At 37.2% G+C, this 27,294-nt stretch overlaps 1 protein-coding gene and 1 pseudogene across 7 annotated transcripts; both read right to left on the bottom strand.

Moving 5' to 3' along the window:
• Window positions 1-6,623: 6,623 nt before the first annotated feature.
• LOC132294608 (putative protease Do-like 14) lies at window positions 6,624-14,770 on the bottom strand (annotated as a pseudogene).
• A 2,524-nt stretch (window positions 14,771-17,294) lies between these two features.
• On the bottom strand, window positions 17,295-26,373 carry LOC132294604 (putative protease Do-like 14). Of its 7 annotated transcripts, XM_059792514.1 has the most exons (12): window positions 26,235-26,360; window positions 25,896-25,995; window positions 25,598-25,717; window positions 25,296-25,454; window positions 25,063-25,187; window positions 24,273-24,484; window positions 23,893-23,974; window positions 23,676-23,815; window positions 22,780-22,900; window positions 21,753-21,830; window positions 19,752-19,844; window positions 17,295-17,639 (listed from the first exon to the last, which is right to left on the bottom strand). In XM_059792514.1, exons 1-12 carry the CDS (start codon window positions 26,247-26,249, stop codon window positions 17,523-17,525), a joined length of 1,362 nt encoding a protein of 453 aa, XP_059648497.1. In that variant the 5' UTR covers window positions 26,250-26,360; the 3' UTR covers window positions 17,295-17,522. The 7 variants fall into 7 exon arrangements, with proteins under 7 accessions (XP_059648497.1, XP_059648498.1, XP_059648495.1 ...); XM_059792515.1 differs by having other exon boundaries at window positions 25,063-25,454; window positions 25,896-26,087; window positions 26,235-26,373; XM_059792512.1 differs by having other exon boundaries at window positions 25,063-25,454; window positions 25,896-25,992; window positions 26,235-26,368.
• Between the last annotated feature and the right edge of the window lie 921 nt (window positions 26,374-27,294).

Below are 27,294 nucleotides of genomic sequence, written 5' to 3'. Positions count from 1 at the left end.
ATCCGCTGGTAAGCTGCAACTTTGACTTGGGTCTGCTTTCTTTTTTTTTTTTTTTTTTCTTCTACCAGGTTTAAGTTTAGCCGCAGTTCTATCTCATTCTGTTAAGGTTCGAAATACTTGGTTCTGAAGGTGGCAACCTTTGTTTCTACCGGGATCATTGTTTCACTTCCAAAAGCTAACCTAAAGGGGGTCTCCCCAGTGGGGGTTCTCACTGTAGTGTGATAGGCCCATAAAACTCCGGGCATTTGTTTGGGCCACAAGCCCTTGGCTTTTTCTAGACGTGGCTTGATCATCTTTAGTATTATCCTATTCGTGACCTCAACTTGTCCATTGGCTTGGGGATGGGCAGGAGAAGAGAAATGAACATTGATCCTAAGCTCATTACAAAAATCAAGGAACTGCTCATTTTCAAATTGCTTCCCATTATCTGTCACAATTACCCTTGGTGCTCTGAACCTGCAGATTATTGTCTTCCAGAAAAACTTATTTACTTCATTTGCTCCAATATGAGCTAATGGCTTAGCCTCCACCCATTTGGTGAAGTAATCGATAGCCACAATTGCGTATTTAGTTTGTCCCTTCCCTGGGGTAAGGGGCCGATGAGGTCCGTCCCCCATTGGGCAAAAGGCCACGGCCTTGTAAAAGGGGTTAACTCTTTTGTTGGTCATTTTGGGACATTGGCGAATCTCTAGCACTTGTCACATTTCCTCACAAAATCAAGTGCATCTTTCTTCATAGTAGGCCAAAAGTATTCTTGTCGGATAGCTTTATGCGCTAGTGATCTGCCCCCAGCGTGGTTTCCACAAAGGCCTTCATGTATGTCCTTTAGAATGTAGTTTGCCTCATCAATGGAGACACAATGCAAGTAGGGTAGAGAAAATCCCTTCTTGTAGAGAACCCCATCGATGAGGGAATATTTTGCTACACGCATCCTGATCTTTCGTGCTTCCATGCGATCTTGGGGTAGCTCTTCATTCTTTATGTACCTGATAATGGGTTCTGCCCATTCTATGCCTTGGATCACCTGATGTATTTTCTGTGGCCAATCCCAGACTGTGCTAGGCTCATCCAAATATTCCACAGGTATGGCTTTATCTTCCTCTGCGGTTGCTAGTCGAACTAGGGCGTCTGCTTGCTCATTATCTTCTCAGGGGATCCGATGAATAGAGAACTTCTTAAAAAAGCCCTTGATATCTTCTATCTTATGCATATAGGTCTTTATCTTCTCATCCTTGGCTTCATATTCCCCTTGGACTTGTCCAGTTATTAGTTGAGAATCAGTATACGCTATTAGTCGTTTAACTTCCAGGGCTTTAGCAATTCTGAGGCCTGCCAGAAGTGTTTCATATTCCGCCTCATTGTTGGTTGCCTTAAATCCAAACTTAGGTGCATATTTGATGCATTCGCCATTTGGGGAGACAATTACTAGCCCTGCCCCATTTGCATGGGCCTTGACTGACCCATCCACATATAATGTCCAAGTAGATTCAGTTTCTTCTTGTTTATTTACGCCATGCTTGTGCCCATCTTCTGGTGTGAATTCCGCTATAACATCTGCCAGTACCTGGGCTTTTAAGGCCGTTCTGGGTTTGTATTGGATATCGAACTGTCCAAGTTCTACCGACCATTGAGTCGCCCCGAATTCTCAGGTTTGCAGAGAACCTGCCTAAGTGGTTGGCCTGTCAGTACTATTATTGTATGCACTTGGAAGTAAGGCTTGAGTTTCCTTGCAGAGACAACTAGAGCAAATGCTAACTTTTCTATCCTTGGGTACATCTCTTCTGCCCCCTTGAATGCACAGCTAGTATAATATACTGGTTTCTGGATTTCATCCTCTTCGTAGACTAAGGCTGAGCTTACTGCCGATAGAGAAACCGCCAAGTACAAATACAACTGCCCTCCTTGCATCGCTCGTGATAGTAACGGTGGTGAAGTGAGATACTTCTTCAGTTCTGCAAAAGCTTGCTCGCACTTAGGTGTCCATGAAAAAGCTTTCCTGAGCACACGGAAAAAAGGCAAACGTTTATCTGTTGCCCTGGAAATCAACCTGTTCAGAGCAGTGATTCTTCCCGTCAATTTTTAAAGTTCCTTGGTCAATGCTGGAGATCACATGTTGAGAATCGCCTAGACTTCTCGGGGTTGGCCTCTATCCCTCTCCTACTTACTATGTAACCAAGGAATTTCCTAGAGGAGACACCAAAGGCACATTTGTCTGGGTTGAGCTTCATTTAGTGTTTCTTGATAACTTGGAATGTCTCATGTAGATCAGCTAGGTGGTTTTAAGCTTTCAAGCTTTTTACGAGCATGTTATCCACATATACTTCCATATTCCTTCCGATTTGGCTCTTGAACATCAAGTTGACTAGCCGCTGGTATGTTGCACCAACATTTTTGAGCCTAAAAGGCATCACCTTGTAGCAATATAAACCTCTATCCGTGACGAAAAATGTCTTCTCTCTGTCTGGTGGATGCATTGAGATTTGGTTATACCCTGAATATGCATCCATGAAACTGAACAGCTCATGGCCAACCGTTCTTTCTACCAACATGTCGATTCTTGGCAGAGGGAAGTTGTCTTTGGGGCACGCCTTATTTAAATCTGTAAAGTCTACGCACCTCCATTTCTCATTGACCTTTTTTACCAAAACAACATTGGCCAACCGGTTGGGATAATTAACCTCTTGGATGAAATCAACTTTCATAAGCTTGTTCACCTCTTCTAATATAGCCATATTCCTTTCTGCGGCAAATGTTCTTTGTTTTTGCCTGATAGGTTTGAATGTGGGATCCGTGTTTAATCGATGCTCTATCGTAGCTGGATTAATACCAGACATGTCTTCATATGACCATGCGAACACATCTTGATTATATCTGAGGAATTGTACAAGAATATTCGTGAAATCTGAGGGGAGCAGAGACCCTATCCTCACCTTTTTTGTTACGTCATTGTCATTGAGGCATATCTCCACCAGGTCCTCAATTGGTTTGGCTTGGTCTTACTCATTTTCTTTAATTTCTTCGACAACCAAAGCCTCTTGCTACTTCTTTTCTTTGAGAGATGCAACATAGTATTCTCTGGCAGTGGTCTGGTCTCTTCTTAGTTCGCCTACGCCATGCTCTGTGGGGAAGCGCATCAAGAGGTGATAAGTCGAAGTGATTGCCCTCATCGAGTTTAAGGTCGTTCTTCTTAGGATGACATTGTAAGCAGATGGACAATCTACCACCAGGAAGTCTGGTTTTGGGCTGGTTGCTGCAGTGACGGGAAGATTACCGGTTCTAGAGGGTAGACCTTATCTCCCATGAATCCCACCAATGGTGATCTAGTAGGTCTAAGTTTCTCCTTACCAATCTTCATTTTGCTGAATGCATCAAGGAAAATGATATCGGCCAAACTTCCATTATCTACCAAGATCCGCCGAATACTATAGTTAGTGATCATCATGGTGACAACGAAAGGGTCATCATGAGGTTGTTGCACGTCCTTAATATCTTCATTTGAGAATGTGATAACAGGATCACCTAGACGAGGCATTTTTCGATGTTGAATCTAAACTTCAACTTCGCACACCTCAGATGAGTTTCGCATTCTCATAGCATAAGCCTTACGTGCTGAGCTTGATTCTCCACCTCCTACACATCCCCCGGCTATGACCCTGATTTCTCCCATTGGTTGTTGATCAAGGGGCGGTTATCTCGGCCTACTCTTGGTGGATTAATGTCAGTTCTGTCATTCCCCACAATAAACTTTCGCATGTGCCCCTTTTGGATCAAAGTCTCAATCTGATCCTTGAGGTTGAAGCAATCCTCTGTGGCGTGCCCATGGTCTGTATGGAACCTTCAGTATTTATCACGAGGCCTCCTCGTCGGATCTGACTTCAACTTTGGTGTCCACTTCAGATATGGTTCATCCTGGATCTGTAGGGAAACTTGATTTATCGGCATATTTAAAGGAGTGTAATTTGTATACCTCTCCGCGTTATTATAGCGAGATGCCCTTTCACTCTGGTTGACCATGGGTTTCTTATACTTTGTTTCCTTTTCATCTTTGGTTGTCAGAGCCGGCCTTTTCTTATCTGCCTTCTTATCATCCCCTTTTTTTCCCTTTCTTGCAATCACTGCATCTTCAGCATTCATATGTTTTTTAGCTTGAACCAGTAATTTGGCTATGCTAGTAGGGGGTTCCTCTGATAAAGAGAAGAGGAATCTCGAGGTTTAGAGTCCTCCCATAAAGGTGGCTAGGGCCACCTTCCTCCACTTGCAGCATCTCCGTGTTAAAACGACTAATGTAGTCTCACAGTGATTCTCCCTTCTGCTGTTTCATAGTAAGAAAGTAGGTAGCCGACCTTCTATGCCTCTGGCCAGCAATGAAATGGCCCACAAAGCGCTTACTCAATTCTTCAAAGGTTTCAATGGTCCCTGGCTTCAGCTTGTTAAACCATACCCGTGCTGATCCTTTAAGGGTTGTTGGGAAGGCCCTGCACATGATCTCATCTGGCATCGCGTGCAGATGCATAAGCGCTTGAAAAGTCTCCAAGTGGTTGAGAGAATCTTTAGTTCCGTTGAAACTCTCAATTGAGGGCATTCTAAATTTGCTCGGCAAAAGGCATTTCATAACTGAGGGGCTGAGCGGCAAGTTGATCTTCTGCACTAAACCATTTATGGCTGCAATGCCTTTTCCCTTCATGGCCTGCATCACATCCTCCATCTTTGCCTTGAGATCCTGTATCTCTAAGTCAACATGGGAAATCTCTTCTGTCTTTTCAATAACAGTTGTGTCTTCATGGGGTCGGGAACTCCGTGGAAGAGATGGGTGGATTACCTCTCTATGCCGGTTCCTCACCTGGCTTTGTTCCACTTCGGTCTCATGTCGGGGAGGATGATTATCCTGCTCCTCAAGATTACCATTACCTCTATTTGGGTTCGAGAGGTCTTGTCATGGCAAGTTCTGTTGAACCGGTGGAACAAGGTATTGCAGGAGTGTTGCATTTTGCTGGATCAACTGGTCTATACCCTTATTCAGAGTTTGGACCTGTAGTTCTAACGCTGCAAGCCGTTTCTGGTCTTTTGAGATGTTTAGGTTTTCACCTGACTCTTCCCTTTGACCAGATCCCTGCGACGGTGTTCCTTCGGTAACCATACCGGACCACAAACGTATATACCCAACCGAGTAATTAATTGATTCAAGGGAATCGTCGTTCCCACAGACGGCGCTAATTGTTGAGGTTGAAATTCGCCGCGACTTGGTACGACACCATTTCCTACAAAACAAATATGGCAAAGTCAAACACCGGTGTGGTGTCAGCCGTTGACCCTCCAACGATCAAGTTAGTAGGGGTTTCTAGAGAAAGAATTTTAATCGTAATTACCCTAGTAGGAGTTTTTTTGTGTGTACCTTATTTCTGAGTCGTCTTCCTATTTATTGTCGTTTCTCTTATTCTTAATAAGGCAATTTTATCATCCTTATCCCATGGAATTTATCCCATGGAAATCTTATCATTGATAAGATTTGTCATCATTCCCATGAAAATGTTATCCTGGATAAGATTTGTTATCATTGTTATCCAATGGAAATCGTTATCCCTGATAACGAAATATTATCGTTGATCACCAAAGAGATCTGACGGCTGGTCAACACTTAGTTGCCTCTATCGTTAGGTCAAGGTAGGTTAGGTTAATTTTTCCTTATCAATTGATATAATCAGAGGTACTAATTTGGTGTTTAAAATTAAATGTTTGTTATTTTTATTATTTAAAATTTTATATTATTTTTTGTAATTGTCATGATATAGTTTTAATTACATTGAATTTCATTCTTATAAAAATAATAATTTATAAAAAGAGAAATTACACAAAACAACCCTGAAGTTTTCATCTCTTGCCATGCAAATAAAAGTTGGCGCTATATATTTGTCAAGTCCCCTTGTGGTTTCACACATTACTACCATCTGCATGTTGACTGTCAAAATAGTGAGGGGGTAAGAAAATATTTGGACAAAAATAACATTCACTGCCGTCGTGAACCTCTCCAGCAGTGACCTTTTTGGCTCTTCTAAGAAATAAAACGTTGAAATAAAAGTGCTTTCCAAATCAAAGTTGCAATACCATGTATACATGGATTTAAGATTGCAATCATGTTTCAAAGTAGATATTTTGTGGGGCAAAATTGTAATTCACCAATACACATTTTCTTCCAATTTTTTTCATTAAAAACAAATGGTTTAACTCTAAGGTCAAAAACGTAAATTTATATTGATCCTCGTAGTCAAACGGTTAACTTGGACTTTTTCTATTACATGGTTCCAACTTCTATTTACCGGGGGGTAATTTGTGTAATTTGCCCTTCACAAAATCACACTTACGATGTTCTGAAAGTGTCCAAAATTTGTTATTCCTGTGTCCTAGAAGAGTCCCACGTCCAACCTAAAAATTAAATATTTAAATTTCAGTACACATCTAACCGTGTCTGTGTGTCCGGGCCGTGTTTGTTCTCCCTAGCACATGACTCTCAGCTCGCTCTCTCTCTCAAGCAGGCTGTCTCCTGATAATAAAAATGGTCAAACCAGCATTATATATACGAGCAATTTCATATATAAAACATTGGACATCATCATACAAATGTTGTTACAAAATAATTTGGTTAAAACTCTAGAAACGAAGAACTGTCCACCCTCGCTTATGGGTCTTAGATACCTAACCAGCATTACAGTCTACTTGGACTACACTGCAACACCAAATAGGAGTGAAAGCTTTTGCAGCTTTGGTCATGCAGTCCTTCCCAATTCACAATTCCATGCAGTGTTCAAAAAAATTCAGAGTCCTTAGTACCGAAGAAACCACATTTGCACATCCAAATCCAATAGATAAGTACCAATTTCGGCCACTACCATGGACCAGAGCATGTCAACTAATATGCTAGATCTCTCTCTCTCTCTCTCTCTCTCTATATATATATATATATATATATTATATACACACAACAGTACTCTTCACAACAATAGTGTAAGGTCAATGAGTGACAGACCGCTGCTGCATTTGTAATAATCCTGTCAATCCTTGCAAGCTAGAGAAAAGTTCCGATTGATTGGAGAATTTTTCATCTCCAGATAACTTTTCAGCTAAAATACAGTAAGAGATCACCTGTGGGAGTTCCATAGAAGAATGGAAATCAATTGTTCCATCTCATCTATCCGTAAATTTGCCTACCAACATCAACCTTTGAATGTCGATTCAGATGCTGCTGAAACTTTGTATAGTTCTGTAGGCATGGAAGGAAAAGGCCAAGACAAATTCTGATCAACAACCTGAATAATTCTTCTCTATTTTTTAACCATTTTTTTCATTCATGCTTTTGGAAAGTGAGATTCCCGAACAAAGGGAAAAGAATCTAATGAAGAAGAACAACAACAGCATCTGCTAACATCTACATTTTCCCCTTCTTTTTTGGAGTGTTTTTTTGTGGTTTCTATGTGGCAATCAATGTAAAGGTAAAACTAACAAAAAGAGCAGCAGTGTCTCCAGAAATCAGGCCGGGTTTGCGTCCTCTCGTACCATAGTCAACAAAAAATGAAGTATCATTCTCTCTTTTTACAACTACATTGAACTGCATCCCAACTTGGCCTTCCATTAGTTCGATGATCTGTCACAAATGCATCAAAAAAATTACGTAAAACAAAGTTACCTATTAATGGATGGATGAGCAGAACTGAAGGGTAATGTAGGCTTGGCACATCCAAAACTCCAATTTAACATTGTAGTTCTATCTGTCCACTATATATATAGGGGGTCATTGTATGGTGCAGTGATAAATGTTCAGACAACCAATCGAACGGACACAGGTTCGAGTTGTGCATAATGTCAAAGGTTAGATTTGCAGCAATCGCTCCTCCTAATACCTTAATCTATGGATACCATATTAGGTAATGGTCTTTTTCTCATCAAGCCACTACAACAAGTCTATTTTCTATATCATGGATATTTCTGCTTAAGGTCTAGTATTCATCCGATATTCTGCAATAGAGTGGATGCTGGGATGAGGTTGCATGACGGACCATGCAGATCTGATCAATTTTTAAGAATGTTTTTACATGAGGATTTCAGAATCAGGCATCAAATTATGCTTTTATCACCTTAGAATTCCATGAACCACAAGATCCATATATCAAAACCTAATTCATTGCCTCCCCAACCAGGATAGTTCAGCACTTCAGGCGATATCAAAATTTTAAAAAGATAAAAAATAGAAGTGTTCCAATACCTCAGCGATGCTCCCAACAGGCTTCCCATGGAATTCAATGACAACATCACCCGGATGAAATCCAGCTTTATCAGCAGGTGTAACTCAAAAATTTGAAACACTTCATAGATGAGAAGCATGCATTTTCTTTTAATAAAAAGAGGTCCACATTTGTATCTGTGCATGATTACACAATGTATCATTGAGACCTATGTCACATGGCCTTCTCTAAATGTGTGAAGTCATGTTCAACATGGATATGCAATATAAATCTGACATTTTTACTTGGATATGCACCTAGTAAGCTTATTTTTGTATTCCTTTTGTTGCATTTTTTATTCAAATGACTGAAGTGGCAACGTTAAAATTTTATGCTACACAAAAGTACCATTTTACACTATAAACCAAGAAGAGTAGAAAAATATGAATACTTTGGGTCCAGGGATTTGATAAGTCCAACGCTTAAGATGCACACACCCAAGACACATGCTCGAGTCCATGTAACCTGGATTGAGACAATGATTAGAGAATGTATAGTTGAAATGATCATATGCATATTGTCTACAATTGCTGCTTGAATCAATAGCTAATATAAATGAGGATGTGAAAACCTTATTCCCATGAGGATGCAAAGGCACAATTACAGAGTTAAATTGATAATAAACAGAAAGCAGTAAATTGAGGGGAAAAACAACAATCCAAGATATTCCTCGTCCATTGAAAATATACTGTTTCCACATACTTCCATTCATCAGTTGCCACATAATCCAGAACAATTGTAATTTTTCTTTATAATTTTTGTTTCAAATTTGAAATTCAGTCGGAAGTTGCTTGTCTCAATATAGAGTCCGGCAATACCTAGACCATCAGGCAGTACTAAAAATCTTTTATGTTGTGAAATATCTCAACAACTTTTTCTGATAAAAGCCAATCCCAGAACTATCAATACAGGTTGCTAGGGGGGTAGACAGTATAGAGACCTGCCCCTTAGCACTATTTATACAAAGTGACTGCCCTTAAACTCGAACCTGCATTCTCACATTTGACAGCTTGAGCTTTTACCATTTTACCAAATAACTGCCCCTTCTTTAACACCTTTTCTTATAAACAAATTAAACATTAATTAAAGAGCTGGACAATATCTATTATGAGAGAGGCTAATCAATCACGACAAAGAAGATCATAGATGGTGGTGGGGTGGGTAAAACAAAAACAAAATCTAGTCATTTTAATGAGAAACATATAAACAGATCCTATACCGAGGAGTGGCACAAGACACAGTGCTGATTAAACATTTTAACATGGACTCTGAATAAAAAGATTACTTCAAATCATCTCATTCCAAGAGAAAAACAAAGAAAAAGAAATAAATCCATTAATCTTATTCCATGGCCTCCTCTTTCTCCTATATTTGCAATGCTATTTCCAGAAAATTTCAACAATGGAAGCCTAAATATCCCAGAAACAAACAATTGCAAAAAGCAATTTCCCAAATATGAAATAAGACATGGCATTGCAGTGATTCTCCCCCTGCATGGGGTGATTAGATGGGAAGACTGGAGACAGTCTCACCATAATATATTATTCTGCACATATGGCTCCTCTCAAGTGCGAATCCGTGTCCTCGCACTTGTCTCAGCTTATACCGTTGCACCAAGCAGCAACCCATTAAACAAAATAATGGGAGTCAAAAGGCAAAACAGATTGATGAGAACATAAGAGATAAATTCAGTTAAGATGACCTGGCCTTTCCTTTTTTTTCTTTTTCTTTTTTCTTTGATTGTGGGACACGAATCGGTCATTTGAAATGGATATAATGATATTTGATATAGATTAAACTTAGTACAAGGACTGGGGAAGGCAAAGAAAACAAATCTAATCAAGTATTAGAAAGGCATCTGCAGATCCTATACAACCAAGGACAAGCAGTGGCATTAGACTGCCTGTTGAGTAAATATTACAACAAAACAGGTGAAGAAAACAAAAGCTCCTGAACTTGTGCCCTGCAATATCCTTCTATTGTCCTAGATTTGCAGTGCCATGAACAAAGAAATTCCTCAAGAGAAACCTGAATATGCCAAGAAATGTCCAATTGCAAAAGCAATTTCCCCATGTGAAATGTGATAGGGCAATGTAACAGAGATGAGTTGGCTGGAGAAGTAGCAGAATGGAAGATAAAATACTGAGAAGAATACATTCATAAAAAATAAAAGGCAGCACCTATTTGTGAAACATATGAGAGTGATTCAATTAAAATTTGGTCCTTTTTTGGCATGTGGAAGATAAATTGGTCAATTGAAATAGAGATTAAAAGGTTAAAGAAAACATGCTACAAAGAGGGAAAAAAGGAGGGTTGAGGTTGGAAACTCAGGCAACATATGCTTTAAAGGGGGTGAAATTGGTTTGGGTAGGGTCAGATTGAGCATACACAGTTACATCTAAACTTCAGGCCAAATCTAACCTGTTTATTAAACAAGTTGCAAGATACAAATACTAGGCAAAAGAAAATTATAAATCTATTTAGGGTATGCATTAATGTCAAAACGCATAGTTGGCAGAACTCAAATATAACAAAATTAAACCACTTCAACCCCAAGGGGTTGGCTCAAGTGGATAAGAGCTTGGCCCTGGTGCCTCAGGAAGCATCAGGTCTAAGGTTCGAATCTTCTTGGTACAAACAACCGATTTAGTGACCGGTCAAAATATTTAATGGTATGTTTTGGCAGGATCATGGATCGAGTGAAAATCCGCCAACCCATAACTTGAACAATAAATAAACCTTGTATAGTAGGTTTCACAGAGTTCATGTGATCAAATGAGGATATTCAAGAAATTGCATCACAACAAACTTAAGATCGACAAAAGCAAGGAAATATATTTCTTTGATTTCCTCATATATAACAAGGTAATTAGCTCCCAAGAAATTCAATGATTAAATACAACAAAAATCAATGAGAAAACATACCATGTATACAAGAACACCTTTGTGAACATTAGGAAACATGGGATCTCCATCTTTAAGCTGGGAAACAATCGTGTTATTAAGATCAAGCATTTTTATTCCAAGCCGTGGCCGAAAATCTCTCCTGTACAAAATTAGAACTTACAACAAATGCCATAAAAGAAACTAATAAAGATGCAGCCACATTAAGAAATGAATTTTCAAGACGTAAAGAATTTTATTTCATAACACCTGAAGAAGAACAAACAGCTCAAAGATCACCCAAACTTGAGTTAACATCCCCTGTGCAAGGATTCATCATACTCACCTCCTTTTTTCTTGTGGGGGTGGTTTAGTTTTAGAAATGAAAATACCAAGGTAAGAAAACTCCATCGAGTCATTAATGTAGTATGGAGAACTGAAAAAGTCTCACTTTTACAGGCCTAGTCATTTCAACAGGAAATCATTCACTATGTTACCAGTTTCCCTCCCCCTCTCCCCAAGCATCCAGGCAGGAAAAAAAACGAAGAGAAAAGCATTATAATAGCAAATTCAAGTGCAGCTAGACCAATTTGATCTCTAGAGTCAATTTATGCAACACATTTAGTTCTGAAACACATATTATACAATCATTGAATGTAAAGTCGAAAAACTCGAACTGGGTGCATAACTTGAAAGAATGGTAGCTAAAATCAGAATCCACCTATATTGATCTCTGAGTTCTATCTAAACATACAATATATACATGTGTGTGTATGTACATAATCTTTTAGCAGTTTCAACATTTTATTAACTTATGTTTGAGAGAGAGAGAGAGAGAGAGAGAGAGAGAGAGAGAGAGAGAGTAAACAAACTATGCAATTCAAAACAAGGTTATATACAAGTATGTAATCCAAATTTTTTAAAAATAGATGCATATAAATGGTAAAACTTACCCATTTTTCTTAAAGTGCTCCATAACTTTGAAAACTGAGTCACTTGGTACAGCTAAACTCAAACCAGCAGGAGCTAATTTGAGAATGTTAACGCCTACGGCTTCTCCATCAAGGTCAACAGGGGTCCACCAGAGTGTCCCTATAACACAAGCTATCAAAATACTAAAAAAAAGGATGTGGAGAAATATGGGGAAGAGAGAGAGAGAGAAGGCGAGGAAGGAGCTATGGTACCATATTGATCGCACAATCAGTTTGAACATACTCTCTTGGCATTCCTCCAAGACCCATTACATTGCTTTTACGGTCAACACAACTAGTTTAAAAGGGAGAAAAATAGGGTTAAAAACATAGTTAATTAACGGTTCTCTTCAATTCATCTCAAGTATAGAAAATTTCGGCCCATGATCAAGAAACACACTAAAATGCAATACATAGATCCCAAACATAAATCCAATAATGGTTATAAAGCAATTAATAAGCAAGATTTATTATTTAAACGATATCACATATTTGTAGTTATATCAAGACAACTTTTTAAACTCTCAATATACAATATTAAGAAGCAGAAAAATCCATATCATTCAGTTAATTTTGTATACCTGACAACACCGGCTGTAACAGAGTTTTGAAGGGAAAGGGGACAGCCCAAAGCTACCACCCATTCCCCTGGATGTAGCTTACTTGAAGAACCAAGTTTTGCTGATGGAAGTGGAAGTGTAGAATTGATCTTCACAATAGCAATATCTGAATGTAAATCAGCATTTACCACAGTACCGACAAATGTTCGGCCATCTTGCAAAATCACATCAACCTACAATGTTCAACCACTTTCGGATATAACTAATCAAGAGATGGACTATACATTATACTGTTGCAAATCGTGCACATCTCCATACACCAATTTCGATCATTCCACAACACAAACCACTCATACCAGGGATTACACACAAAGTCAAAGATAGCAACCATAGATTCCTAACCTTTCACTGTCCATTTAGGGTTTATAGGCAATAGGTTAAATATTAAAACATTTACTAAATCATTTTTCTCATTTTATATAATTCATGACATTCCTATCCTATCAAACAGCATGATTATTGTTCCATGAACCGAAAGTTTGAATTACTTAATAAAAAAACTTTCAACTCAAAAAACTCCAAAACAGTGTGTTTATGAAAACATAAATTCTTCACTGGTGTCAAATTACACATCCGTTATGTGAAATATAAACTAAAATCATGAGTAAATGGCAACAAGAGTACCCAATTCTCACAAACCTAAAGTATGGACAAGTTAATGCACACTGCTTTCATGACTCATAAGCTCTTATAGGTCCAAAAATACTAAGAAAAATATTGATATTAAACAGGATAATCACTAACCTTCCCTCTCGGTATAAATGTGTTGCTTTGAAATTCTCCCACAACATGAGCACACGTTAAAATAGTACCATCAGGATCAATTATGGTTCCAGAGCCTGAATATGTCCAAAACCCTACAGAAAACGAAGTCACAGAAAATGCACCAGGCCAATTTCCCAAACAACATAGACTTATATAAGCAGAAATGCAGGAACATGGATTTGAAACATACAACGGGAAATAGATATACGGACAGCTGCGGGAATAACCATAGCAACAGCAGTGGCAATAGATCTAGAATCATCATTTTGTTTCACCTTCCGAGGGAAATGCCAATTCTAGAAAGAAATGTTTGAACATCTACTACAGTTTCACAGTGTATTGAAGGAAAATAGCAAGTTAATATATTGCATTCACAAAAACACATACATGTATATATATTTATACATACATACACATATATAGATGCATCTACATAAGCATGTTATATATATATATATATATATATATATATATATAAAAGCTAAGGAAACAGTAAATCGAAATAATGAAATTTCAAGAGAGAGAGAGAGCAGTGAAAGGTCGAACCATATGACGAAAGATTGGAGATGAGTGTTGAAGGAGAACGAATCATCTCTTTCACAATTGGCCATTGCAGCGAAATTGAATCACGTAATGATGCGGGAACTGAAAGTGAGACAGTTGTTTTGGCAATTAAAATCATCGATAAAATCTTTATCTAGAAATTGAAGAGAACTACACATCACAAGCTTCGTGTGATTAAATGTGAACTGAGCTATTTTTTTAAGCAACAGTTGAAAAGATAAACAGTACAGAACGTAAATAATTAATTTTAGATTCTCCTTTTTCCTTTTCCACAATTTTCTCGGCAACCAAACAGTTTATTTGAAGAAAGGTTAGATACTTGAGAATGCTCAGTGGTCAGTATTCACTAGAATCTGTGTCACGGGTCGAATACAGAATACTCGACCCAGCAGTGGAGAGAGCAACGATCCGAATGAGACGATTCGTGCTGAAGATTCGAACCTTTTGCTGTAAAAGAAACACAGAAGCAAATCTCACAAATTGTTCAACATGTAAATGGATAATAATCGACTGAGACTTTTGCGTTATGTTTGGATTCTGAGAAATCGGAACTAATAAAAACAGAACGCAAAAATTATGGAATCTCGCGACGGTAATTTTTAGACTTTTCTTTCATTTTTATACGATTTTTTCTCGAGAATCAAACAAGCGTTAATAGCGGGAAAGGGAGAAGTAGTTACTAGTAGTAATTGACTCGTGAGTGCTCTATTGCCTGTCCAAATTACATGCTTTTTTTTTTTTTTTTTTTGGAAAGTACGCTGTGGACAGTAGAAACAGTGTTATGTTCTTTTGTCCGTATCCCTTACTAATTAAGGTTTTTTTTTTTTTTTTATTAAGTAAAGTAAGAAATTTTAGAAATTAGATTAGTAGGTAGAATGTGATATTTTTTGGAAGGTACACTGTGGACAGTAGGAACAGTGTTATGTTCTTTTGTTTGTATTCCTTACTAATTAAGGTTTTTTTTTATTAAGTAAAGCAAAAAATTTTAGAAATTAGATTAGTAGGTAGAGTCTTCGTTGCGAGACATCTGTCTTATTAATTAAGTTATCTATATCATTTTTCATGCATTTTTTTTTAGTAGGTAACATTTGAAAAAATTTATTGTCTCCATTAAATAATTTGTGTTCATAATAATACAAATAATACGAATCCAGAATACCAAGATTCATAAATAAGACATTAAATAAATTACGTAGATATTAAGATTTAAAAAAATTTGGGTAAAGTAAAGGGTGATATTTGGTTATAATTTATAAATATTCCTTGCACAACACAAAAAATTAATTTATTGCCAATATAACAGTATGGTTCGGATGAGCTCGGTCCACGAAACACCAGGCACACTCAAAACTTTCTTCCTTCCTTCCAACCAAACCAGACAAGCCTCTCCCACACTCCTATCTTCTATCCCTCTACTTAATTCTTTCCTCCAAACAAATGGAGAGGGAAAATTTTACTAAAACTTTTGTTAAAAATAATAACAATAATAATAATAATAAAATCTCTTTTTAAAGCTATGTTTGGACTTTGGAACATGAAATTCGCATTTTAAAATTGAAATTAAAAAGGATTGAACAAATATCATCCAATTTCAATTTCAATTATAATGTGACATAACTTAAACATGTAATTATGGGACACTATATATTAAAAACGGTTAAAATTATTCTGTAATCGTACTTACATTTTCAGTCTTACCGTGAAATGATAAAAACTACTTTAATCAAATCTAGTTACATGGAAGATAACGTTGACTTGGTTGTTAACTTTTACTTATAATTTTGATGATTCAATCCTTGTTCTTCTGTCCAACAACATGACTATGATATTTATTGCACAATTTGGAGAAAGAGATAGAGATCTCGGTGTAGCATCTAATTTATATAAAAAGAAAAAAGTTAATTTTTTTTATTTTTTATTTTTAGTAACGAGTATAGAGGAAAGAATAATGTAACATATTTTTGTGTTTCGATAAAGAAACGAATGCTAACAAATTAGTCATTTTTGAAAAATGATAAAAAGACTAGCCAAAATAAAGACGGTGCCCTTAATTGAAAATATATCAATTTTTTCCCTCTCCAACTGTCTTTTTCTTTTCCCACATTGGATCAACTAGTGACTCGATAAGCTTCCTTATAATAATTATGTTTCAAATGCACTAGCAATTAGTAAGTAATAGCCCAAAACAGTCCAATGCATTGGTGCCTATAAATTTTATTAACAGTAGTTTTAAGTTTATGAGGAATGTTATCATGATGTCAACCTCATGGTAAAGATCACGAACTTTTTTTAAATTAGTATATTTTGAACTCAAAAATTAATAATATCGTCACGTAAATAATATCAAAGTGACCCATTATAAGAAGAAAAAAGTCAAACTCAAAACACCATAAAATAAAATGATACATTACAATAAAAGATAAGATAATAATTAATAAGATGATAGTTTAATTTGTTTGAATAAAGTCTCACTCTCTATATATATAATCAACGTACTCAGGACTAGGAACCCTTAAAACACGCATGCTACATTGGACATCATAAACAAATGTTTTTGATGATGCAGTCTATCATTATTCAAAGGGTCCACGTGGTGTTCAAAAAGAACCAAATGGCATTCAAGAAACCACCCTTGCACAACTAAATCCAAGTAGATAACTACCAATTTAGGGCACGACTATGGAACAGAGCATGTCACCTAATATACAAGGCTCCGCCATTGCGGGGTCTGGTGGAGTGTCGAAGTGTCAGATCAGATCTCCGCAACCTTACTTCACATACAAAAAAACTATTTGCTTGATTCAAACCTGTAACCTCCAAGTCATAATGGAACAACCTTACCGTTGCAAAATCTTTACGCATACACACAACAGTACTCTTCTCAACTATAGTGTAAGGTCAACGAGTGGCAGATCCCTGCTGCTAGAAAAAAAGTTCCAATTGCTTGGAGAAATTTTCAATCTCCAGATAACTTTTCAACTACAGTACAGTAAGAGATCACCTGTGGGAGTTCCATAAAAGAATGGAAGTCATTTGCTAGCAGCATCAATCTTTGTTAACCATACGAAATCCATTTGCTAATTACTTGCATCAATTTGGCAATGAAGGAACACATCTGTTCATGACATTAATGACATAAAGGCGGCCTGTATGTCGATTCACAGGCTGCTGAAACTTTGTATAATTCTGTAGGCAAGGAAGGAAAAGACTAAGACAAATTCTGATCAAACACTCAAATATTTCTTCTTTATTTCTTACCATTTTTTCATTTATGTTTTTGGAGAGTGGGATTCCTGAACAAAGGGAAAAGAATGTACTCGTAACAAAAAAAGAACAACAATAACACCTGCTAACATCTACGTTTTCCCTTTCTTTTTAGAGTTATTTGTGGTTTCAATGTGGCAATCAATGTAAAGGCAAAACTAACAATAAAAGAAGCAGTGCCATCACAACTCGGGGATTGCCTCCTCTGGTACCACAGTCAAAGGCACTGAAGTATCTTTCGCTCTTTTCACAACTACCTTTAAGGGCATCCCAACTTGCTCTTCCATAAGTTCAGTGATCTGTCATAAATGCATTAAATTTAAATATTATCATACATAATCACATAAGACATAGTCACCTATGTTAGCCCCAAGGTTTGAACCCAAGGACATTTGGGTAATTTTGATTATAACAAACCATTAAAATGTTAATTTAATATTCTACTTGAGTTTGCATTATTCAGGTTTATTTTAGAACTCGGAAGAATATCCAAAAGATCAATGGCAGATCTCAAATGAAAAAACAAGGCACCTAACAAGAGGAAACCCATTAACCTCAAAAACATCAAGAACATTAAAGTCATAGATGAAGACAATGGGTAGCTTATTTCATTGGTGAGAGCTAGATTAAATTGTAAAGCATATTTTTGATGCTTTTGTTTGAAAGCTCAAAGTCTTGGACTTAGAAGACTCTAGAACCCACAAACCAAATGAATCATATCATTTAGAGGTCTCTAGAATCATAGACATGCCCTTTGAACTTAGTTGATTCACATTGTAAGGGTATAACAGTCATTGGAATAGCTAGAAGTCACCTTGGTCTTTAAAAGAAAATTCAAAAATACATATTTGTTGGGTGACTTGGTCTTCTAAGTGGTTCACTTAGACACCTAAATGGCCAAAACACAATAGGTGATTCGATTGTAAATAGCTTAGACATCTTCATGGCATCCTATAGACTCCTAATTGGAAAACCAGTAGCTGTACAAAATTCTTCCATGAGATTTAGACGTCTAACTGGAAGTTTTAGGCGTCTAAATAGCCAAAATCCTAAAAAGTTGGCTTAGGCGCCTAACTATGTATTATTGAGACACCTAAATGGATTTTCCAGAAGCAGGGTAATTTTAAGAAAAATGAGCTTAGATGTCTGAATGTCATCTTTAGGCGCCTAAATATTCATAAAATTCAAATCCTGTCAGATCCAACTACCAGCCACATGCACATCTAATGCCCCACGGCCATATCCTTGTGAGAGGCTATACATACATGTTCTCTTGAACATTTACGACATTGAACTACCACTTGAAAACATTCTTGAAGATCATTCATTGCTCTTAAAGAGTTATTGCCTAGATTTGAGATTTTTATTACTTGCATCATTTATTGCTCTTAAAGAGTTATTGCCTAGGTTGTGAGATATTGATTAGTACATCTATCTATTAAGGATTTGAGGGATACACTCTTCTTTTACTCAAATTCACTTTCTTCGTTGATTATACTTGTAAAAGGGTTGGCGAGACCCTTGAAGCCTAAGTGAAGGTTTTCACTTAGCAAGAGAGAAGAGCTTGTGAAGCTCACTTGTACTAGGTTTGCTCTCCACCTGTTAAGGAGGGTAGCTAGTAGATTTTGGGATCCTCGAGAGGCAATCTTGAGGCATGGACGTAGGCCAGGTCCCAAACCACGTTACGTGCTTGGTGTCCTTTGAATTTGAAATTTCTCTTCCCTACACTGTCTATATTTGTGCTGAGCTAATATCGTATTCATACATTTACACAAATTTATTTAATTGATCAAAATTTCATTGTTTGCCAAAGACCCAATCCCCCCTACCCCACTTTCCCTTCTTGGGTCAATATTTGGGTAACAACCTAATAATAGAGGGATGAGCAGAAGTGAAAGGTAACGTAGGTTTTCCAGACCCAAAACACTAATTTAATTATGCAGACCTATCCAATCATTATATTTAGGGGGTCATTGCAAGATGCAATGATGAATGTTCACACAACCAATTGTAAGGATGTGGGTTCAAGTTGTGTAAAATGTCAAAAGGTTAGATTTGTAGCAATCACTCCTGACTCCTAAATTTATGGTCACCATACGAGGTAATAATATTTCCCTCATCAAGGCTCTATATCAAGTCTATTTTTACACCATGGATGCATTGGCTTAAGGTGTACTATACATCTGATATTCTGCAATAGAGTGGATGCTGGGATCAGATTGCTTAACGGACAATGTAGATCTGATCAATCCTTAAAAATGTTTTCAAACGAGGATTCCAGAGTTAGGCATCAAATGATGCTTTTATCAATCATCCCTATATCAAAACCTAATTCATTGCCTCAAACCAACCAGGATAGTCCAGCACTTCAGGCAATATCAGAATTTTAAAAGTGGAAAGTGTTCAAATACCTCAGCGATGCTCCCAACAGGCTTCCCCTGGAATTCAATGACAACATCACCTGGATGAAATCCAGCTATATCAGCAGGTGATCCAGGAGTTACCTGGTCAAAAAATTGACACTTCCAAACATGAGAAGCATGCATTTTCCTTTAAAATAAAGAGATCCACATTTGATTCTGTGCATGATTATAAAATGTATCATTCAGACCTATGCTACATGGATTTCTCACTTCTCTAAATGCGTGAAGTCATGTTCAACATGGATATGCAATATGAGTCCAATATTTTTGCTTCGATATGCACCTAATAACCATATTAATTATATTTCCTTTTGTTGCATTTTTGCTTCAAAATGACTGAAGTGGCAACATCGAACATAGTGTTGCACAAAAGTACCATTTTACCTACAAACTGAGAAGACTATGAAAAACATGAATACTTTTGGTTTAAGGATTTGACAAGTCCAATGCTTAACACACACACACACACCCCCAACGCACATGCCCGAGTCCATGTAACAAGGATTGAGACAATGAATCAGTGAGACAATCATGCACATATTTTATACAACTGCGGTTGATTCAAAAGCTAATATAAATGAATATGTGAAAACCTTTTTCCCATGAGGATGAAAAGGCACAGTTACTGATTTAAATTAACAAATTGGGGGAAATACAACAATGCAAGATATTCCTCATCCCTTGAAAACATAAACTCTTTCCACATGCTCCATTCATCATTTGACACATAACCCAGAACAAATATAATTTTGCTTTCAAAATTTTCTTTCCAAATCAAGTTCAGGCGGAACTTGCTTGTCATAAAGAGTCCGGCGATACTAGACCATCTGATAGCCCAATCCCATAACTGTCAGTGCAGGTTGCTGGGGGGTGGTTAGAAAGCGTGGAAATCAGCCCTTGGCATTATTGATACAAGTGGCTACCCATAAACTCAAACCCACATTCTCACAATTGACAGCTTGAGCTTTTACCATTTTACCAAACTACTGCCGCTTCTTAACACCTTTTCTTATAAACAAATTAAATATTAATTAAACAACTGGGCATTATGTGGGGGTCGCTGAACAAAAACAAAATCTAATTGTCTTAATGATAAACATATCCTTTACCAAGGAGTAGCACAAGACAGTATGTCGATTAAACATAACAACAGAGACTCTGAATAAAAAGATACCTTTCAATCATCTCATTCCAAGAAAATAATAATAATGATAATAAATAAATAATAAAAAAGAAGAAAGAAATCCCAGTGGTGGCACCCCATGGCCTCCTCTTTCTCCGAGATTTGCAATGCTATTTCCAGAAAATTTAATCAATGGAAGGCTAAATATACCTAGAAACAAACAATTGCAATAAGCAGTTTCCCAATTATGGAATGTGATGGGCACTCTAACAGTGACTGTCAGATTAGTAATATAAAGAAAAATAAAAGACTCTGGGATGAATGTCATTATGTAGTGATGGTCCCCCTGCATGCGATGATGAGATGGGAAGACTAGAGACACGCCTAACCATAATATTATTTTACACAAATGACTGCTCTCAAGTGCGAATCCATGTCCTCGCACTTGTCACCACTTTTACCATTGCACCAAGAAATGACCCGTTAAAGAAAATAATGGGACCCAAAAGGCAAAACGAACTGATGAGAACACATGAGAGAAATTCAGTTAAGACGACAACCTTTCTTTTTTGTTCTCCTGGACTGTGGGACGAATTGATCATTTGAAATGGATATAATGATATTTGATATGGATTAAAAGATTCAAGGAAACGTAGTACAAGGACAAGGGGAGGGAAAGAAAATAAATTTAATCATGTACTGGGAAAGCATCAGCAGAATAAATTTAATCATGTACTGGGAAAGCATCAGCAGATCCTATACCACCAAGGACAAGCAGTGACATTAGACAGCCTGTTGGTATTATGACAAAGGATTCTATCAATCTTATTCCAAATGACCAAAACAGGGGAAGAAAAGAAAAGCACCCGAAACTGTGCCCTGCAAAATCCTTCTATTTTCCAAGATTTGCAATGCCATGAGCAGAGAAATTCCTCAAGAAAAGCCTGAATATGCCAATAAATGTCTAATTGAAAAAGCAATTTCTCCATGTGAAATGTGATAGGGCAATGTAACAGAGATGAATTGGCTGGATAAGTAGCAGAATAAAAAACAAAAGACTGAGAGGAATACATTCATAAAAAGTAAAAGGCAGCACAAAATTGTGAAAAGATATGAGAGAGATTCAGTTATGATGTGGTCCTTTTTTGGCAGGTGGAAGATAAATTGGTCAATTGAAATGGAGATTAATGAATAAACTGGTATAGATTAAAAGGTTAAAGAAAATGCAAAAAAGAGGAGGCTTGAGGTTGTGGGGAAACGCAGGCAACCCATGTTTTAAAGGGGGTGAAAATGGTTTGGATTAGGGTCGGGTTGAGCAGACACAATTACATCTAAACTTCAGCCAAAACTGACCTGTCTATTAAACAGGTTGCAAGATGCCAACAATAAGCAAAGGAGAACTATAAAAATATTTAGGGTAATGCATTAATGTCAAAATTAATAGTTGGCAGAACACAAATATAACAAAATTAAATCTTTTTTCTAGAAAATGCAAGTACAGTGACTCACTGAATAAATCGAGTTATGGATGGGTTGAAAGAGACCAGTCCAAACCCAACCAATTTAGAGACGGGTCATAACATGTAATGGTGGGTTTGGGTAGGATCATGGATCGAGTGAAAATTCACCAACCCCTAGCTTTAACAATAAATGAACCTTGTATGGTAGAGACGGCTAAGTTTGACATAGGCTGCACAGAGTTCATGTGATCAAATGTTGACATTCAAGAGCTTGCATCACAGCAATTGAAGGCCAACAACCACAATAAAATATATATATATATATATATATATATATATATATATATATCTTTATTTCCTCATTTACAACAAGGTAAGTAGCTCCCAAGAAAAACAATGACTAAATAAAACAGAAATCAATGAGAAAACATACCATGAATACAAGAACGCCTTTGTTAACATTGGGAAACAAAGGATCTTTATCTTTAAGCTGGGAAACAATCGCCTCATTAAGATCAAGCATTTTCATTCCCAGCCATGGCCGAACAACTCTCCTATACAAAATTAGAACTTACAACAAGTGCGATAAAAGAAACTAGTAAAGATGCAACCATATTAAGAAATGAATTTTCATGTTTGAAAACATTTTTATTTCACAACGCCTGAAGAAGGACAAACAGCTCAGAGATCAAATGAATGTGAGTTGATATCAATTGTGCAAGGATTCATCATCCCCACCCCCTTCTTTTCTTGTGGGGCTGGTTTATTGTTAAAAATGAAAATATCAAGGTAAGGAAACACCATAGAGCCATAAATTCAGTATGAAGAATTGGATAGGTCTCACTTTTAAAGGCTTAATCAGTTCAACAGGAAATTATTCACTGCACTACCAGTTTCCTCCCCCTTCACCCCAAGGCAACCCGGGGAGGGAAAAAAAGGAAAAAAGAACAATAAATAGCATTTTAATAGAAAATTCAAATGAAGCTGGAACAATTTGATCTCTAGAATCAACTTATACCACATATTTAGTTCTGAAACACATATTGTACAATCATTGAATGTAAAGTTAACAAACTCAAACTGTGTGCATACCATTGAAAGAATGGTAGCTAAAATCAAAAACAAAATATATTGATCTGCGAGTTCTATCTAAACTTACACAGTGTGTGTGTGTGTGTGAAAATGTATATAATCTTTTAGCAATTTCAACTTTTATTAACTTATGCTTGGGAGAGAGAGAGAGAGTAAACAAATGCAGTTCAAAACAAGATTATCAAGTATGTAATCCAAAATTTTAAAAAATAGATGCATATAAATGGTAAAACATACCCATTTTTCTTAAAGTGCTCCATAATTTTGAAAATCGAGTCGCTTGGTACAGCAAAACCCAAACCATTAATAGCTAATCTGATAACATTAACACCTACAATTTCTCCATCAAGGTCAACAAGGGGTCCGCCAGAATTTCCCTATATCACAAAAGCTATCAAAATACTGAAAAAAAGGATGTGGAGAGAGAGAGAGAGAAACGAAGAAGTTATGGTACCGGATTGAGCGCACAATCTATTTGAACATACTCTTTCAGCATTCCACCAAAACCCATTTCGCTGCTTTTACGGTCAACACAACTAGTTTAAAAGGGAGCAAAATAGGATTAAAAACACAGTTAGTTTATTGTTCTCCTCAATTCATCTCAAGTATAGAACACACTCTAATATATTTCTGCCATAATTAAGAAGCACTCTAAAATGCAATACAAAAATGCCAAACACAAATCCAATAATGGTTATGTAGCAATTAATAACAAAGATTTTATTATTTAAACCATATTGCATTTTTGTAGTTACATCAAAACAAACTTTTTACTCGCAATATACAACATTAAGAAGCAGAAAATTCTGTATCAATTCAGATAATTTTGTATACCTGACAATACCAGCTGTAACAGTGTTTTGCAGGCAGAGAGGAGAGCCCATAGCTACCACCCAGTCCCCTGCACGTAGCTTACTTGAAGAACCAAGTTTTGCTGATGGAAGTGGAAGTATAGAATTGATCTTCACAATAGCAATATCAGAATGTAAATCAGCATTTACCACAGTACCAACGAATGTACGGCCATCTTGCAAAGTCACGTCAACCTACAATGGTTAACCATTTTCGGATATAACTAATCAAAGGATCGACTATACATTATACTGTTGCAAAGCGTCCACATCTCCACACACAAGTTTTGCTCATTGCACAACATAAACCACGCATACCAGGGAGCACACAAGAGTCAAATATAACAATCATAGATTCCTAACCTTTCACTGTCCACTTAGAGTTTATAGGCAATAGATATAATATTAAAAACATTTATTAAATCATTTTTCTCATTTTATACAATTCATAGCATTCCTATCCTATCAAACAGCATGATTCAATTTCCACAAACTGAAAGTTTGAATTACTTGAATAATAAATACTTTCAAGTCAAAAACTCCAAAACTCTCTGTTTGTCAGACGATAAGTTCGTCACCAGTGTCAAATTTTAGCACATATCGATTACTGTGAAACATAAACTAAAATCGTGAGTAAATGGTAACAGAAGTACCCAATTCTCACTTGCCTAAAGTATGCACAAGTGATGCACACTGCTTTCATGACACATAAGCTCTTATATGTCCAAAAATACTAAGAAAAAGATTGATATGAAAACAGCTTTATCACTAACCTTCCCTTTTGATGTAACTCTCTTGCCTCGACTATCTAGCAAGACATGAGCACATGTTAAAATAGTACCATCAGGATCAATTATGGCTCCAGCGCCTTTTTTGGATCCCGAAGTCTTCGCATCCCCTACAGACAACAAACTCACAGACAATCTACTGGGGCAATTTCCCAAACAACATATACATTCATACACATATATATACAGAAACGCAATAGCACAGATTTGAAACATACTGCACGGAACAGATATATGGACAACAGCCGGAATAACCATAGCAACAGCAGTTGCAATAGATCGTGAACCATCACCAAACTTCCCAGAAGCATCCTTATTCACATCTTCAGAGGGAACAGAGCCAATTCTAGAAAGAAATAACTGAACATTTCCTACAGCTTCAGTGAATTGAAGAAAGACAGCAAGTTAACATTATACATCCATGATCGCGCGCGCACAATATTTGCATATATATAAGCTAAAGAAACAATATAAAACGAAATAATGAAAATTCAAAGGAAAGAGCAGTGAAAGGTCGAACCATATGGGGACAGATTGGAGGTGAGTGTTGAAGGAGAACGAATCATCTCTTTCACAATTGGCCATTGCAGCGAATATGAATCACGTAACGGTGCGGGAACTGAAACTGAGACAGTTGTTTCTGCAATTCAAATCATCGACAAAATCTTAATTAAGAAATTGAACAGAACTGTTGAACAGCTATAAACAGTGCATAACGTAAATATTTAAAAAATAGATTCTCCTTTTTAACTTTTCCAAAAATTTTCTCGGCAACCAAACAGTTCATTGGAAGAAAGTTGAGAATGCTCACTACTCACTAGAATTTGTGTCACGGTTCGAGAACAGAATACTCGACCCGGCAGTGGAGAGAGCAACGATCCGAATGAGACGATTCGTGCTGGAGATTCGAACCCTCTGCTGTGAAAGAAACACAGAATCGAATCTCACTAATTGATCAAAATGACAAAAGGATGATAATCGATTGAGACTCTGGACGCTTCGTTTGGATTCTGAGGAATCGGAACAAAACAAAAAGAAAGTAGTTGGAATCTCACAACGGTGACTTTTCTTTCATTTTCATACTATTTTTCCTCGAGAATCAAACACGCGTTAATACAGGGAAAAAGAGAGAAATTGAAAAGATGAAAAGTGGATACTGGTAATCGTCTCATGACTAATGATTATTGCTCCGTGATCTCCGGCAAGCCCAAATTGCAGCTGCAGAAACAAACTTCAACTTGACTTGAATTGACTTAAAATTGACATGGTACAGTTGTAATATAGGGATTATTAATATAAATGGTTAATTCCACCTACACCCCTGACCTTTGCCAATATTCCATTTACACCCCTCTACGTTTCATAATTTCACCTGCCACCCCTCTTAGTGACGGCCGTCACATTTACTAACTGAGATGTGTGATTTTACGATATTGCCCACAATTATATATTGATATTTATATAAAAATTTGTATTTTAAATGAAAAAGACTAAAACACCCTAATCTCTCTCAATATACCACATTGCATATATGTATATATATGTCTATATCTCTCTCTTCAATCTGTGTACACAGAGGATCGCTCCCAAATCATCAAGACTTTAATTTCTTGAACAACCAAATCGCGTCCCAAATAATCTTCCTCTGCATCGACGAGCTCTTCCTTGACCGCTACAGTCACAAAAACTTCGCTGTCGCCCAACGATCGTGTCATGGTTCTTGGCCTCACCACTATCACTCAAGCTCTCAACTTGAGCCTCCACAGACGAATCCGTATGACCCAGAAAATTGAGACCCATCAAGCCGTGAACTATGACCTGATTGACGCTTATGACGACTGCGACCAGTTCCTGCCATTGCTCTGTTTCGAGTGAGGTTTACAGAGAGATAGAAGGTGGGTTTAGGAATTGGGACCCATTAACAAAAATTAGTTCTTCTATGTCATCGAAGTCGAAACGGCGATGCCGACGGCATTTTGATCGACGCCGACAGCAATGCTATTGCTTCGGCTCGCCTTTGTAGTACCCATCGCCGGCAAAACAGAGACGACGTCAGATCGGTGGTGGTGGCAATGGTGCTGCCGCCGCTCCACTGCCGCCTTTGATTACTCCTCGACGGCATCGCAATCGATGTCTCTCGACGGCGGGATGTCGAATTACTCCTCGACGAAGTCGCAATCGATGTCTCTCGGCGGCGAGATGTCAGATTACAACATC

The sequence above is a fragment of the Cornus florida genome, unplaced genomic scaffold, assembly GCF_030987335.1.
Source record: "Cornus florida cultivar Cherokee Brave unplaced genomic scaffold, ASM3098733v1 CherokeeBrave_3.0.0_Hap2_Chr02, whole genome shotgun sequence".
In the NCBI taxonomy this organism is placed as follows: domain Eukaryota; kingdom Viridiplantae; phylum Streptophyta; class Magnoliopsida; order Cornales; family Cornaceae; genus Cornus; species Cornus florida.
Note: the sequence above shows the minus strand (reverse complement) of the source record. Positions and strands in the feature narration are given on the sequence as shown.